The following is a 16387-nucleotide window of genomic DNA, read 5'->3' on the forward strand; positions in this document are numbered from 1 at the left end:
TATCCTGGAACTGTCAGGGGCTTGGCCCACCCCTAACTCAACAGATCTCGCGGACTGTATGCAATAAAGGGAGGCCTAGCATTGTCTTTCTCATGGAGACAAAACAAGACAATGCTGTGATACATCGTGTGGGAAGGACTTTAAGGTTTAATGATTTTTTCACTGTTAATCCCATTAGTGTGTCAGGTGGTATTGGTGTCTTATGGAATGATAATATTTCAGTTACTATTCTTTCATCTTCCTCAAATATTGTAGGTTTGCAAATCATCATTTCATCCTCTGGTGCAGTGTTTCGAATCACCTTGGTATATGGCCACCCTCAGGTTGAGCATCGACAGAGGATCTGGTATGAATTGTCTCAGTTGGGTTCCTCTGTAAGTTCACCTTGGCTTGTTCTTGGTGATTTTAATGATTTATTGTCAAATGATGATAAATTGGGAGGGACCCCTAGACCCCAATTTCACTTAGATGCATTTAGACTGACCATTGATAGTTGCCACCTCTTTGAGGTTAAGTGTACTAGGCCTAAGTTTTCTTGGTCAAATAAGCGTCAGGGGAGGGACTTGATAAAGGAATGCCTCGATAGAGCTTTTGTAAATATTGAGTTTCTTGATCTTTATGGGAGTGTTCAAGGCCATAGACATGCCATGGTGGGTTCTGACCATACCCCCTTAGAAATCTCCATTCACCCAGCAAATAAACGTCCTATGAAATTTCATTAGGAGACCAAATGGGAAGATCACCCTGACCTTAATCCTCAAATCTCCTTTGGTTGGAATTCACCAAACTTTGGTTCCCCTGCATACAGATTGCATCAAAAAATTAAGAATTGCACAAAATCCTTAAGGTCATGGAGTAAAGCTACTTTCCATAATGCCTCAAAGGAATTTTCTAGGTTATCCCAATTGTTGGAAGAGTGTCAGACCAAATCTGTTTCTGAGAGTTCTGCTAAGGAAGAAATTAAGTTGAAAAGAGAAATTGAGAAACAATTATTAGCAGAAGAAAAATTTTGGTGCCAGAGATCTAGAATCCAATGGTTACAAGAAGGTGATAGAAATACTAAGTTTTTTTCATGCTTCCACTGCACAAAGGAGGCAGGAAAATTCCATCACAAAAATTAAAGACCATCTGGGTAACTGGTTGTCTGAAGACTCTCAAATCAATTCTACAATATGGTCTCACTTCAATTCCCTTTTCACCACTTCTCAACCTATTCCTCCCCATTAGTTTCTCAGTAGCACTCCTGCATGCATTACAACTTTCGGATAACTCTCTTCTTTGCTCACCTTTTTCTCCTGATGAGATTAAAAGAACTTTGTTTCAAATGAAGGGCACCAAGGCCCCTGAATATGATGGGCTCCCTGCTAGGTTCTTTCAAAGGCACTGGGATATCATTGGCAATGATCTCACCCTTGCTGTGCAACACTTTTTTAATGGGGGTTTTATGCTGCGCAGTCTTAATAAAACCATTATTTCCCTAATTCCTAAAAGAACTCACCCCCAGGATGTCTTTCACTTTAGACCCATCAGTTTATGTACTACTCCATATAAAGTCATAGCAAAATGTTTGGCTAATCGATTAAAACCCATTTTGAGGTCCATTATTAGTCAGACTCAAAGTGCCTTTGTTCCAGGTCGTGCCATCTCTAATAATATATATGTTGCTCATGAGTACTTACACTTTATGCGCAAATCCAAATCTAAATCTGGATATATGGCTCTTAAGCTGGATCTTTGCAAGGCCTATGACAAATTAGAGTGGTCATACATTGAACATTCTTTGAGACATTTAGGGTTTGATTCTAAATGGGTCCAATGGGTTATGTAGTGCATCACCACTGTTGAATATCAAATCAAAATCAATGGTGCCTTGTCCAAACCTATTGTGCCACAAAGAGGGATTAGACAAGGTTGTCCTTTAAGCCCTTACATCTTTATCCTCTGCCAAGAGACCTTTTCACAAAGACTCAGTTCCAATCTTGATATCCTTCGACTACCGGGTTTTGGGTTCTCTCGTTTTGCTCCATAAATTAACCATCTCTTTTTTGCTGATAATAGCATGATCTTTTCCCCTACATCTATTTCTAATGCATCACAGATAAATGTTTTGTTGCAAGATTATGAACAAGTATCTGGCCTTCACATCAATCGTGAAAAGTCTGCTATTCTATTTAGCACCAGAACCCCTCATGACCTCCGGACTGATATAGTTTCTGCCATTGCTATTAAAGAGGTCAATTCTCATGGAACATATCTGGGTCTTCCTTCATCTATTGGAAAATCTAAAGTGCAGACTTTCTCTTTTATTTTGAAGCGTCTAGATTCTAAATTATCTGGGTGGAAAGGGAAATTGCTTTCTCATGTAGGGAAGGAGATTTTAATTAAAGCAGTAGCATTTGCTCTTCCAGTCTATGCTATGTCGTGTTTTCTCATACCCAATGAAATTTGCAAACAAATGAATCAAAGGATCCGGCAATTTTTGTGGAAAAATGATCAAGGGAGGGGTATTCATTGGGTAAAATGGGAAACCTTGTGCAAGAGCTAAAGAGATGGAGGCTTGGGGTTCAGGGATGTACATTGTTTCAATAAAGCTCTTCTTGCCAAGCAGAATTGGAGACTTTTAACCAATCCAAACTCATTATGGGCCCAGGTGATGCATGCAAAATACATTAAAGACATTCCATTTTTTGAATATCGTGTCCCAAATAATTGTTCATGGGGCTGGAGAAGTATTCTGTCTGGGAGGGATCTTCTCAAACATGGCATTATTAGGCAAGTGGGAAATGGTGCAAATGTGCATATTTTTAAGGACCCATGGCTTCCCTCTTTGCCTTTCCATGGTATTAGTAGCGCCCCTTTGGGACATAGTCCAATATGGGTGCAAGAGCTTATTGATTGGGACACTTGCCATTGGAAATTACCTTTACTTCAATCTCTATTTTCTCCATGTGAGGTCCAAGCTATTTTAACAATCCCTTTATTGTCTCCTAATACTCTAGACTCTTGGATATAGGACAAAACAAAGGATGGTAAGTTCACTGTGAAGTCTGCTTATTATCAATGCTTAGCTATGGCTGATTATCAAGGTAATGTTGCTTCTTCTTCCTCCTCTTCAATATATTGGAAAATTATTTGGTAGATTCCTACTCTTTCAAAGATTAAACAATTTTTGTGGCGATCCTCATATGAGGCTATTGCAATTGGGAACTCCCTCTTCTTGAGAAATGTTTTACTTACCCCTTTGTGTCTAATTTGTGGTCATGGTTCGGAGAATGTATGTCATGCCTTGTTTTTAGTCTTCATGCAAAAGAGTGTTGGAGATTATCTCCCCTCCGTATTAATACATCTAATTTTTTAGGGACAAATTTATTTGATTGGATGGACTTTATCAAAATAAAGTTCAATGGTTGTAACAATTTAACCCTGGTGAATCAGATGTGGAGTGCCTTAGCTTGGTGTATATGGAATACTAGGAATGCTACACTTTTTAGAGGGATTGATGCCTCTATAATTCATACAATGACTACTTTTTCTTATTTATGTGCAGATATACAATCTCACATTATGAATCATCAAGGGGCTCATGGGGATCCTCATCCAAGGCCTAGTCATACCTTTTCTGAAGAACTTGCTCTCTTTCAAATTTTTGTTGATGGATCATGGGATAGTTCTTCACTTAAAGGAGGTAGAGGGTGCATCATGTGGGACTATAATAGTGGTTTTGTAGCAGCTCAAAGCAGATGTGGTCATAGTGCTTCTGCAACTTTAGTTGAACTTGAAACAATTAGAGATGGCATTATTCTGGGTTCCTCTTTAGGAGCGGTTGATTTGCATATTCATTCAGACTGTTTACCTGTTGTTAGTGCTCTCCAGGGTCTCCACTCATCTTTAGATTGGATGTGTCTCAGTTTAGTAGTAGATATTTTGAAGCGTTGTTCTTTCTTTCCTAGAGTTTCTTTTAGTTATATTCCTCGAATTGGCAATGGCTTTGTTGATTTCCTTGCTAAGGGTGCTTGTAGATTATCTCTAGACAGATCTTGGTGGGGTATACCAACTTTGTTTATTGTGGATTCCTCTCGTTTGTATAGATCCTTTGATCTAAACTCTTTCATTTAATATAATCACTGCTTTTTTGTTTTGGCCAAAAAAAAAAAGAAAAAAGGACAACTGCTTTGTTTTTTTTAGGTGATAAGCCAACAACTGCTTTGCTTTTAGGAAGTCATTTTCAAATCTAAACCTTTTGGTTCCTTTGATTTCGTCATACACGTTACGTCATTTATGATTTTGTCACGGGGTCCTTGTCTTCCCATTGGATCTTGCTTTAAACCAATTGCGCATTTCGGTCGGAATTTAAATTTCGCCCATTTGCTTTCAACGGTCAAGATTGACATTTCAATCCAACAGTCCATTTTTCGTCGTTTAACAGTTCAAAGCATGTATAGCGCTTAGTTGAAGCAATTTGCCTCCCCATTAGTTTCTATTACAAGTTTGATTTCCATCATCTAAAGCTTGGTGGTTGCTGAAATAAAAAGTCAAACGAGAAAATTTGAGAAATTACGTGGATTTGGCAATGAGATTTAGCCAAGGAACGAAATTTCGCCCAGTTCATTGGATAGCATATCCAGCGAACGGGGAGAAAGGACAAAATATCGCCGAGATTCTCTCCAAGTTCGCTATCAAAACAAATATATGTGAGTATAGTGTTTCGCAAAACGTCACAAGGTTAAAGTAAAGTTTTAATAACTGATTTCTGCAAAACATCAAGCATTAGATTTATAAAAAATGTAAAATAATATTTGATAAGTCCATCAATGAAATTTGTACTCATGTTTTCGTTTAGATTTTTTTTTTCCGAATAACTCCATGGTTATATAAGAGCCATGTGTGTGGACATGTGGTTCAAATGCCAAAAACGTAACTCAAAAAATATCAAAATAAATTTAATAATTCATTTTCTTCTCCATCTTCTTATGTTCGTCACTTTTAGTTTCAAAAGGTTGTTTTTCGCCATCACCGGAAAGGCGGAAAGTTTAGTTTCAGATCAACAACAAGCTCAACATGTGTGACGGCGAAATCAAAAGAGAAGTATTTTTCTGTTTGACGGTGATTTTAGCCGATTTTCGTTAGTTCGACCATTTTTCGACAATTGCCGTTGATATTTCGGCGATAAATAGTTAAATATTGCTAGTTCGGCGATAAACAGGCGAGATATCGCCGAGAATTCGGTGATATCTTGCAAATCTCGTTTTGAGGGAGGGTTTCGATTCGCTGGGGGGCGATATCATCGAGATTTGGATAAATATCACCGAATTTCACCGAATCTCAATGATAAGTTGTTCCTTGGGTTTAGCTCTAGATCTTTTGCTTGTAGTTTAATTTTCTTTAATCACGATTCAAATTTGTAAAGTTCGTTCAATATATTTCGTTAAGAATTCAAATGTATCAAAAGGTCGATACTGTCATATCAAAAGTGCGGAGTTCATTAGTAATCTATCGTTGGTTGAGGGCTTGGGAGACGTTGCTCTTATAATATAATAGAACTCGACTATGCTTAACCGTTGCTGTGCTTGTTACAGCTCTAGCTCTAAGGGTTTATTGGGCTTGTCCCATCCCTTAGTTTGGATGACTCTGTCTATTGCATGTATGACAGTTTGGTCAATTTCCGCTCCTTGGTTCGAACCAAACATTGTGTTTCATGCATCTATCATTTGTATTTTTCCTTTCTTTTGTGTGTCTGTAATTTCTAGTCTATGAATGAAAATGAAGTCTCTGACTTCTTACCAAAAAAGAACTCGACTCGGTGAATCGACTCTTTTACGCATGTTAAGTATTATTAAATATTTGCATGACTTTCTCTACAACTTACAATCACATCTAAAACTTTTAACATAATATTTGGGTGAGATTTGTGTGAGAACTTGTAATGAATGCCCATTCTTTTGGATATTTTGAAAATTTGTTGTAGTAAAGTGGTGAAAACTGCTTCTAGGCAGATGTAGCCGGCTGTTCAAGCTGAATTCTTCGCTTCTTTTCTTTGAGTCTTTTGGCACCATTATGCATTGTACTCAAAAAAACAAAATGGTGAAAACTGAAAATTCCTTGTTGGGGTAATTGTATTACAAATTCTTCAAACACACAAAAATGAAATTGCAATACAATTGAGAAATGAAGATCTTTAGCCAATCCGGAGAGTTTGATGCTGCAACCGAACGAATCACCGATCAATGAGGTTGAGTCACACCTTGAGTGCTGTCTTTAAGGTAATTGATGCACCCTACTATCAAAAATTCTTCGCACCACCACTCCAAGATAAAGCAACCTCCAACTAGAAGATGAGGTAGTTCTTCTAGTCCCTTAAAGGAGCTAAAAGCTAGAGCACAACACTTAGACAACTCAAAGAAATAAATGAACTTTGTAAAACAAATAATGTGAGTGTGAGGAGTGTCTCTATTACACACAACATGCAAGGAAGGGTTGTGTTTATATAGACCCAAACCACACTTTCTCACAAGAGGGAGAATCAATTCTCTACTAATGGAGAATCAATGGGCTTGTCCCTCCTCCACTAATGTGAATAAACCCCCTTGACCTAACCTCTCCACTACTTGGAGAAGTAACTCTCATATTCACTTCATTGGAATAAATTGGATTTAATCCATTCAAAGACCTTAACTCCACTCATGATAATGGCCATGAATGGTCATGAAATTGAAATGAGAAATAAAGGTCAAGAGTTAGAATTTGAGTAAATTCCACCCTTCAAGTAAGCCCACCTCATCACCATGAACAAGACCTTTTAAGACCCATGACTAATGTCATGAAGAGCCTCATAACCAAGGTCATAAAGGGCCTCCTTTAATCATGATGCCTCATTACCACCCTTACCTCATGGGTTGCACACAAACAATACAATGAAATGATAGAAATGCAAAAACTAATTTTAAAACTTAATATATAGAAAATGTAGATTTTAATAAAAAAACCTGACACTCCTTTAAAACTTCATCAGCCAAATTGGCATGTGAATCACGTTATGTATCTTTAATTTTTAACTTTTCTTTGCCAGGGAGATTTATCTTAGTCAAGTCAAATTTAAGACTTCAGCAAATTCCTACTCCGTTACTTTTCTTTTTTACAATTTGTTGGGTATCTTATGTTCTTTTGGGTAGAAATATGGGATTTTTAATTATCAAGTCAGGTAAGTCTTTGTGAACACTTTAAATGCAGTATACATGGCTGAGAATTCTCTACAGGGATCCAAATTTGTTGCCAGAAATTGCGGGTTCACACCCACTGGCCGACACGAATCTGATGGCAGCGAGGGCGGCAAGGAGTTTGAAAGCTTTCTAACAATAGTTCCTCTATATATTTCCTCTCATGGCTTGCTGTCCCTCTACAGGAGAAAAAGAGAAATTACATCCATATGGAGCACCATGAGCAGCTTGCTTCCCAGTCTCAGAGATCCGATCGAAAGACTGTAGAGAAGAACAGGAGGAATCACATGAAGAACCTTTACACCCAGCTCAATTCCCTCATCCCAAGCCAGAAATCTAAGGTTCTCTCTCTTTCTCTGTGAGAGTGTGTGTGTGTGTGTTTGAGAACTGTAGGTCTTGCTTGCAAGAAAGTTCATTTTAATTTTACAGTAGTATATATCAAGTAGCTTAAATAACTTTGATGGGTTTCTAGGAAGCAACGGCACTACCAGAACAACTGGAAGAAGCTACAAATTACATAAAAGTGTTGGAGAATAAATTGGAAAGACTGAAGAAGAAGAAAGAGCATTTAATGGAGATAGAGAGCAGTGGAATGATGGTAGACTTAAGAACACCACCCCACATTGAGATTCATGATATGGGTTCTGCTTTGGAGGTGATTCTAGTCAGTGAGTTCGATACTCAGTTTATGTTCTCTCAGATTATTCGTTTGCTTCAAGAAGAAGGAGCTGAGGTTGTCAGTGCCAAGTTTTCTGTCGTCAACCAAACCTATATACACATAATACATTCCGAGGTAAGTGGTGCAGTTTGGATCTTGAGAATCCGAAGGGCCAAGAATTGTTTCATGTCTTATATTTTATGAGGTGAAGTGGATTACCATTCTGGAAATTTCAAGCTTTAATCTTCAGACCTACTTCCCATGATCATAGGAATCTCAATTTCCCATTAACCAAAGGGATCATCTCTGATGTAGTCAAGTTTTAAAAGCCTAGATCAAATGTGAAAGCTTCATTCATATCCATGTAGAAAAAGTAGGACCTGACTGTCCTGCTTAACTTCTTCTTGACTTCATTTCTTTTGTATAGGTAGGAGAGGCTTCCCTTGGATCTGGAGCTGCCAGGATATCCAACAGACTAATAAAGCTGGTCCAAGAATGCTTTGGTCGTTCTGAACATGTGGCCCCAACTGTTGAGCAATGTTCATCTTCCATCTACCCTGTATTAAGTTCAAATTCATTGTTTTGAGATTACGGGCTGGAAATGAAGAACAAGCTGACCAGATTGGTAAATTGTACTTGAAGGTTTGAAGAATATAGATTGGAGAGACTAGCTAAGCCATCAAACGGATTTCCATGTAAGAGTATAGTTATTAGCTAGATCTTCTCTTTCCTTCTCTGTAATTTTGATCTGATAACTTATGGTTGCAGCTATTTACAGTTAAAGCTCAACTAACAATCCATCAAGGAAATCCCTTCTTGTGGACGTGTCACACCCCACCCAGCTGGTATTGGACTCACCCGAATAGCAGTGGATATAGATCCATAGTCACAAGATCAGACCCGTCACACCCCACCCAGCTAGCATCAGACTTACTTGCATAGTGATCCATAACCACAAAATCTAGGTTCACAGTCAGCCCATAACACATAATACACAATAGCATAGTCAAAGGAGCAGGCAATCTAAAAGGTATTAAATATAAGTTATTATAGTTATCCAAGATTTAAATATCAAAATATTATCAGACTTAAAACATCTAAATTTACTGTTATAACAATGGATGTCTTAAAATATTATCAAATGCTTAAAAGGGTAAACCCTCAATTTCTTTAACTAAAGTTATGTTTTCCCATTCAAACTCTAGTATATCCCGAAAGAAAGCCACTAGGCGATTGAAACAGTCAAACACCGTATGACACTTCATGCATGGACACATGTCCCCATGGGTCTTAATTTCCTCACTCGCTAGTGCATTGCAGGACTTCGACAGTATCGGGTACTCTGGGAAGACGGTGTCCTCATAGTCTGTATAAGAGTCTAAAAAGAATATTTTCGCATGGGATGAATCTAACCATGCTAGTCTCTATCTAAGGTAGATATACATTAAGACATAGCACCAATCTTCTCTGGAAGTCTCATACAAATCCCAACGTCTACAACTGACTGGGCGTCACAACCGAGGTTTGAGAACACAATCCAATCATGGACCATAGTTGGAGATATAGGGCCATACTCTCTCACCACGACCATTGGTATGAGATCTGGAAAGTGTCAAGGAAACTCTCTAGCCCAATGCATGAGGTTATATAGGCAATCATATTGTTCAAGGTTCAGATATCATTCCTATGGCACCAACTAACTTGGTTTGATATCTTCACCTAAACAAGGAAATGTCAATCCTCATCGAAGTGTCTACTTACTGTTGGAAAGCACCCATAACCCTATGGTCATCCATGTATAATAGGTAGGCTACCCATGTCCCCTCACCTTGTACAACATGTTGTTAGATGCCCATGGATCTCTTATTGTATGCAACCCTACCATGAATGAACCTTGGTATAACAATAGTTCCTACACTTGCCACTCTAAAACAACATCACAGGTCACTCGACCTCAATGCCCATGCCAATAGGGTTACAACACGATGGGGACCCTAACATGCATCTAGACACTCAAAGCATATGCACATATAAAGTGTATATGAAATATGAGATACTAGGAGTAATGGGCGAACCCACAACTCAGGGTAGAAATACACATGTATGCATAGTTCCCCCATTCTCATCATAACATTAACATCATAACTATAATTAAAAATAAATAACAAGATAATCAACATAATTGAAATTTATGTCACTACCCTTGTATGCAAGTCCTTTAACAAAGCCGCACAGTCACACAACAAGCATGATACACAAAAGATAGAACATGAATTTATACACATGATAATGTAAGATTGTCTCTCTCACTTGATAAGATGCTAACACTCTCCACAGGAACCAAAGTGAGCAATTATAAAGCCAAAAGATCACTCAAGACCTAGCAAAAACATAAAAAGTAGCTAAATTACAAATTGGAACCAAACGGGACACAAACGAATACCGGAGGAAATCAACCAGTTGGACCTAGGGAGGGCCAATTAGTCAGGATCACTAGGACTAGTGAACCACCCCCTGGGCTCTGAACCAACTTTGGTCTCTCATGCTCTATTTCTTGAAATCCAGATATTTGGGGACTTTTATGGTTTTAATGGAACAACAACAATGTCCCAAAAATACCTTCCAAACACTCCAATTAGTCTCCAGCACAAAATATTTAATTGTGTTATCAGAGAGTCAACATCTCAAAGAGGGTTGATAGGTCTCAAAGGGGTGAAATGAAACCAACCAACACTCAAAAAGACTAGAAAACAAACTAAGAAGCTTCAACAAACATTTAATAACTCCCAATCAACTCATCTATCAAATTTGGCACCATGAATGCCAACCACTAACTTAAATAATCCATAGAAAATGAAGAGAGAAGGTTTTCTTACCTTCATTTGCAATAATCTCCTCAGTCCTCACTTTGGCACACCTTAATCCGCAACGATTTGACTCAACACTTCACCTCTCTCTTCTTCTAAGCTCTCAGCCTCCAAAAGAACATAAAGAATTCGTTTGTGAGCCATGTGTGAAATCCCTCGAATTTCTAACCCTTTAACCCATGATTTCAGGATTGCGAACCCGGGCCTCAAGTCGGTCAACTGTGAGCCATTCGAGTCGAGCCCGAAGGTTCGGAAGTGCACCCAATGCTAGTGGATGAACCTTGTGAGGACTTGACCTCTCTCTTAGGGTTTAAGAGGAGAGAGAAGATCAACCACGATGCTGTTAAAAGATGATTTTGGCACGCCGTAGACCGAAGATGGAGAGTCTGATTGACGAGGTAAATATACCCAAACGAAGATAATCGAAAGACCTTTCTTTCAAGTCTAAAGAACACATACAAATAAAGGAATGAGTTCCATAGAACTCAGTGAGGTTAACTAACATTCATGTCATGCATTCAACCATTATTTCCACATCATGTCCACAAGATGATAATGTAAGTAATAACATTAATATAATGAATGCATGATTATGCTATTATGCTACTAACTCTATCATAAGGTCTCTATGGTAGACACGCATTAAGTAGAACACCAATCTCCTTTGGGTGGTTTCGATCACTCTCCCTCAACAAGAGGCGTCTATTGGGTTCTCCACTCTTGTTGGGTAAAGTCCGTCAAGCCATGGTTGGGGTTATAAGTCACCAGTCTCTCACATCACCCGTTTGGTATGAGATTTGGCGCACGTCAAGGTTACACCTAGGCCCAATGCAAGGTCCTATGGTCTCATACTACATATGGTCCAGATATTTCCCCTCATGCCTAGTGCCCTTTTGGTTTGATGCCTTCCCACCTATGAATGGTATCATCAACGGGAGGCATCTGTTGGATCCATTCCTTAACCCGATGGTCATCTACATATAATGAAAATGATGCTCTCCATGTCCTCTCACGGGTTGGTTACCGGTCTTGAGTGTCCATGAGCCCTTATCTATTATATGCAACCTTACCAATCTATGATGGCAGTGGGCCTACTTGACACACAGGACCCAGCCACTGACATCACGGGTTAACCGACTTCAATACCCCTACCGGAAGGGTAGTACTCATAGGAATTCCTAGCCCAACACTTCTAGACACCTATCATTCATGTAGTTGAGTCTAGATGCAATCACATAAGATCACTAGGGTAATGGGCGAACCCACAACCCTACTTGATAAAATAGGATAAGAGGAATAATCTCATTCGATGTCATCCATCTCATATCGTTTTCATATCAACAATATAAGATTCAAAATAAAGAATAATACCCAATCATTAAACCTTACCTTCCGTTCGAGCAAAGTCACACACAAGCATATCATGATTATCAATTTAAAGCAATTTATATCACCAATAGAATAAAAATAGCAATACTTAATAATACAAAACATGGTTTGTCATTCCTCACCTTTCAATTCAATTCCGTTCTCCAAAGTCCCAAATTCACACTCACGAGTTGGTGCTTATAATCAAATTAACCTAATCATGTAAGAGAATTAATAGATATTAATTGGAAGTCAATTGGGTTTCAAAAGGTATCCCAAAATCATCTCACAAAACCCAATCTGTCATATAGGTTCAAACTCGCCGTTCTCAACCTAGTTTCGGCGAAATTCATTATTTCACCACCGATTCGAAGTCGAATCAAAGCGAAACTTTGGGAATGTCTAATTGGAAACAATAGGGTCCTAAAGGTACCATCAATTTTCCCAATTTGTTCTAAATCAAAAAGCCCCAGATTTAGCTCTCACGAGTGCTCGAGGGCGTCTTTGAGAGCCAAAACGCGAAATCATTTGCAATGATTCACACAAACTAGAGGGATGCATAAATACAACTATTTATGAGCATTCACTATACCTAACATGCTTCAACTACCGAAATCCAACATTCCATGTGAAGAAACCCCACAAACCTATGTTTAAAGAAGAGGCTTTGAAGGATTCTTACCTTTTTCAATGTTCTCGCAACGATCTGGGTCACAAAGTGCCATTGGGTTGATGGAATCTAGTCTTCTCCTTATTTCTCCTCTTCCAGCCTTAGCCCCACTCTAGCATTAGAAAATGAGTTTAGATGAGTTTAAACATAAAATAGGGTTTTGAAACCCAAATTCCCGATTTTGCCTCGTCACTGGGGAGGGGCGGTTGGGTCAGGGTGGTCGACCACCCAACCGGTCCATGTTTGGACCTCCATCTGGGGTCCGATTCTAGTGATTCTCGGCTCGAATAAAAGGTCTTTCAATTATCTACATTTGGATATATTTACCTCGTCGATCGGGCTCTCCATTGTCAGTCTACAGAAGTGCCAAAATCATATTTTAATGCCGTCGTGATTGACCCTCTCTCTCCTCTTAAACCCTAGGAGAGAGGTCGAGTCATCACAAGGTTCATCTACTTGCATTGGGTCCACTTTAGAATCTTCGGGCTCAACTCGAATGGCCCACAGTTGTTGCTGACTCGAGGCCCGGGTTTGTGGTCTTGAAATCATGGGTTAAAGGGTTAGAAATCCAGGGGTTTCACAGAATGGACCGTTCAACCGCCCCCCCCCCTCCATTATTGGGGCAATCAGGAATTTGTGTATAAAACTCTATTTTAAGCTCCTATTCACTCCTACACGCAGAGTGCGAGAAGGCAACAACAATGGGCCATCTAGGTAGAGACCATTGGTTGGAGTCTGAACCAATGGAAGTATTTGGAGATGATGCTGATTTGGGAGTTCTGTCAGAGTTTGGAAGGAGTTCTTCTTCGTTTGTTAACGTAGTGATTCTTCTTCGTTTGTTAACGCAGCAAAGTTCGTTGATGGTTCCTTTGGGCGTGGATGGTTCCTCTCGGCAGGAAATTAGGTTTGGTGATATCTGTGTTTTAAAATAGAGTTCCTGATCCCCACCCTCCCCTCTCTTTTTGAAATTTCGGCAATTTCTGCAAGATCCCACAGTCTCTGTTTTGGGTGGAAAAATTAATTAAGGCTTTTATTTGTGATGCTCTAGTATGATGAAATATTTTCCTTTGATATCATTCATTTTTGGTTTTTTGGAATTATCTTTTAATGATTCCATTAGATTACATCTTCTTGTCCTAGAAATTTGTAGTTCCTCTCATGTTCGATTTCTACAGACAAGAACTGAAGGATTTCATTTCTCTCAATGTCTGCCAATCCCTAAAGAAGCTACTAAAACATGAAGGTGATTTTTAGGATTTTATAAGTGAGTAAAATTTTTGGAGTTTGGCTCTCTGTTTTGTGAGATTATCAACTCCCTTGAAATTGATTTATCTGTGCAGGCTTTTTTCTTCTTTCAGAGGAAACGGTGCAAGTGTTCTTCGGATTGTTTCATAGCCTTTCATAGATCTATTGGCTGGTTCAGCAGCTGGAGGAATAGCAGTTTTGTGCACTTACCCCTTAGATTTGGTTCGAAGAAAACTAGCTTATCAGGTAAGTTATTCACAGAGGTTGACTTGGTTCACTGGTACTTTTTCTGTTGAACAACCAAGTTGATAATTTTGAAAATTTGAATTATACATCTCGCAATTATAAAAAATAAAAATAAAAGCAATACATCTTTTTTGGGGAGTAATCTGCCGAAATTGATCAAGTTTAGGCATTACATGGCAAACTAATCTTTCTGTTTCCAAATGTTTGAAATTATTCACTAGTTGATATTACACCTCAAGCTAACTCATGATAATGGTTTAGGATCTATTCTGATGATGCATTTGTTATCTAACTACTTTATGTTAGTTGGATGAGTTCAAGAACTTGGATTAATGCATCCCATACCAGATAAGTAGGCAATTAGGTAGGTTGTCAAGTGTGAAGTTTAAGTCCATGCTGTGACTGCAAATCTTAATGACTTAGCTTTTGTACAGAGCTCCTTATCTAGATGATTGTTTCAAATTCTGCTGCATTGTGGTTGAATTCTGTTTTTCTTTTTTGTAACTATGGTTTTCAAAATTTTTGTAGGTCACTGGAAGAAGTTTTGGGAATGATGTGAGCAGTTACCAAATGCAGCCTTGCATATCATGGTATAAAAGATGTTTTCAGGAGTATTTACAAGAAAGGTGGAGTGTGCTTTATGTAGGAGAACATGGATGGGCTCATGAAGTGTATGTGAAGTGGCAGGCCACAAAGGAGAATCCTGGGAAACTTATTACAAAGACGAAGGTTTTAAAGGATTCAAAGATTTTTTTTTTTCATTTACATGTTGATCTACAGAATCTGATTGAGGCCATGTTTGACTTTATTATTTGATGATTTATAACATTTCATAAAGAAATAAGAGCATTAGTTCAGTAAGCAAGCATTTCATTGACCAAATCAAAGATCTTCATTTTAAAAATAAAAAACACATTGAATATACAGTCCCATAAAATTCCATGGAAGTCATTGAATTCCTAAGTGCCAACTAAATCCTTTGCTTTCATGTCCTTAAGAAAAACCCAATCCCATTGAGGGTCTTCAGCATAGATGATGAGAATTCATGGTACCCTTCACAATGGATATCTATTGGTGTGGATGCTCCAACATGGCTAATTTTGAGTGTGTCGAGCAACTTTTTGTGATAGTACACCTTTTAACAATCTGCATCGTCTTCATCCAGCTGAAACAGACGGAGATTTCTTACGTTGTGGTACATGTAACCAAGCCTTCATCATATCATATGTTGCAAAACCAATGGCCACAGACGGAACTATCTGAAACAAAATTCCAGGTCCTAGTTAGTATACATTCAGTATTTAGTATTATATTTTAAGACCTTTATACTTCTCAAATTGAGAGGATTCTAGTGCAAAGTAGAATACTATATAATAAGCAAAAAATAGAATAATTTGTAGTGATCATTTTATTCCCCTTGCAAACAAAAGGATAGTGCAATACAATGTTGCACTACAAAAAAAAATGGTTTTCGTGGCGGTTTTTCACGCCACTAAAAGTGGCAAAAACTGCCACCATTTGTTTCGTGGCGGTTTGTCAAACTGCCACAAATCCTCCGTGGAATGCACCACAACCATTTAATACCGCGCATGTAACATGCAATTAGTGGCGGTTTTATAAAGCCGCCACTAATAATATGAATATGAATTAAGTCTATTTAGTAGTGGTAGATGAATAACCGCCACCAATTGGTCATATTTCGTGGCGGTAAGTAGATGACCGCCACTAATTGTAGATATTTAGTGGCGGTATGACTAAGAACCGCCACTAAATGTCTATATTTAATGATTGGTACACTAAGACAGCCACCATTTAAGTTTTTTTAGTGATAGTAAATTACAGAACCGCTACGAATTAGCTTCTATTTAGTGGCGGATGTAGCATAAATTGCCACCAATTATCAATATTTAATGGCGGATCTCACATAAACCGCCACCAATTACCAACATTTAGTGGTAAATTACTCCCAAATAGTGGCGGTTTTCTGTTTACCGCCACCAAATAGATTAATATATATTTTTTAAATTTCCCCTGTTTTGGCATTTATTCCTGTATGACAATACAAATACATAAATAGAAAGAAAATTCAAGAAAGCTAAAAAATATTTAAAGAACAAAA

General features: G+C 38.3%; 1 protein-coding gene across 1 annotated transcript; it reads left to right on the forward strand.

The window, feature by feature from the left end:
* The first annotated feature begins 7323 nt into the window (after positions 1-7323).
* Positions 7324-8983, forward strand: LOC149004800 (transcription factor bHLH162-like). The gene is made up of 3 exons (XM_089169275.1): positions 7324-7555; positions 7687-8007; positions 8300-8983. The coding sequence occupies exons 1-3, from the start codon at positions 7424-7426 to the stop codon at positions 8456-8458; spliced, it is 612 nt and encodes a 203-aa protein (XP_089025401.1). The 5' UTR covers positions 7324-7423; the 3' UTR covers positions 8459-8983.
* The last annotated feature ends 7404 nt before the right edge of the window (positions 8984-16387 follow it).

The sequence above is a fragment of the Hakea prostrata genome, chromosome 9, assembly GCF_041222555.1.
Source record: "Hakea prostrata isolate BN-2017 chromosome 9, UWA_Hpros_2, whole genome shotgun sequence".
NCBI lineage: Eukaryota > Viridiplantae > Streptophyta > Magnoliopsida > Proteales > Proteaceae > Hakea > Hakea prostrata.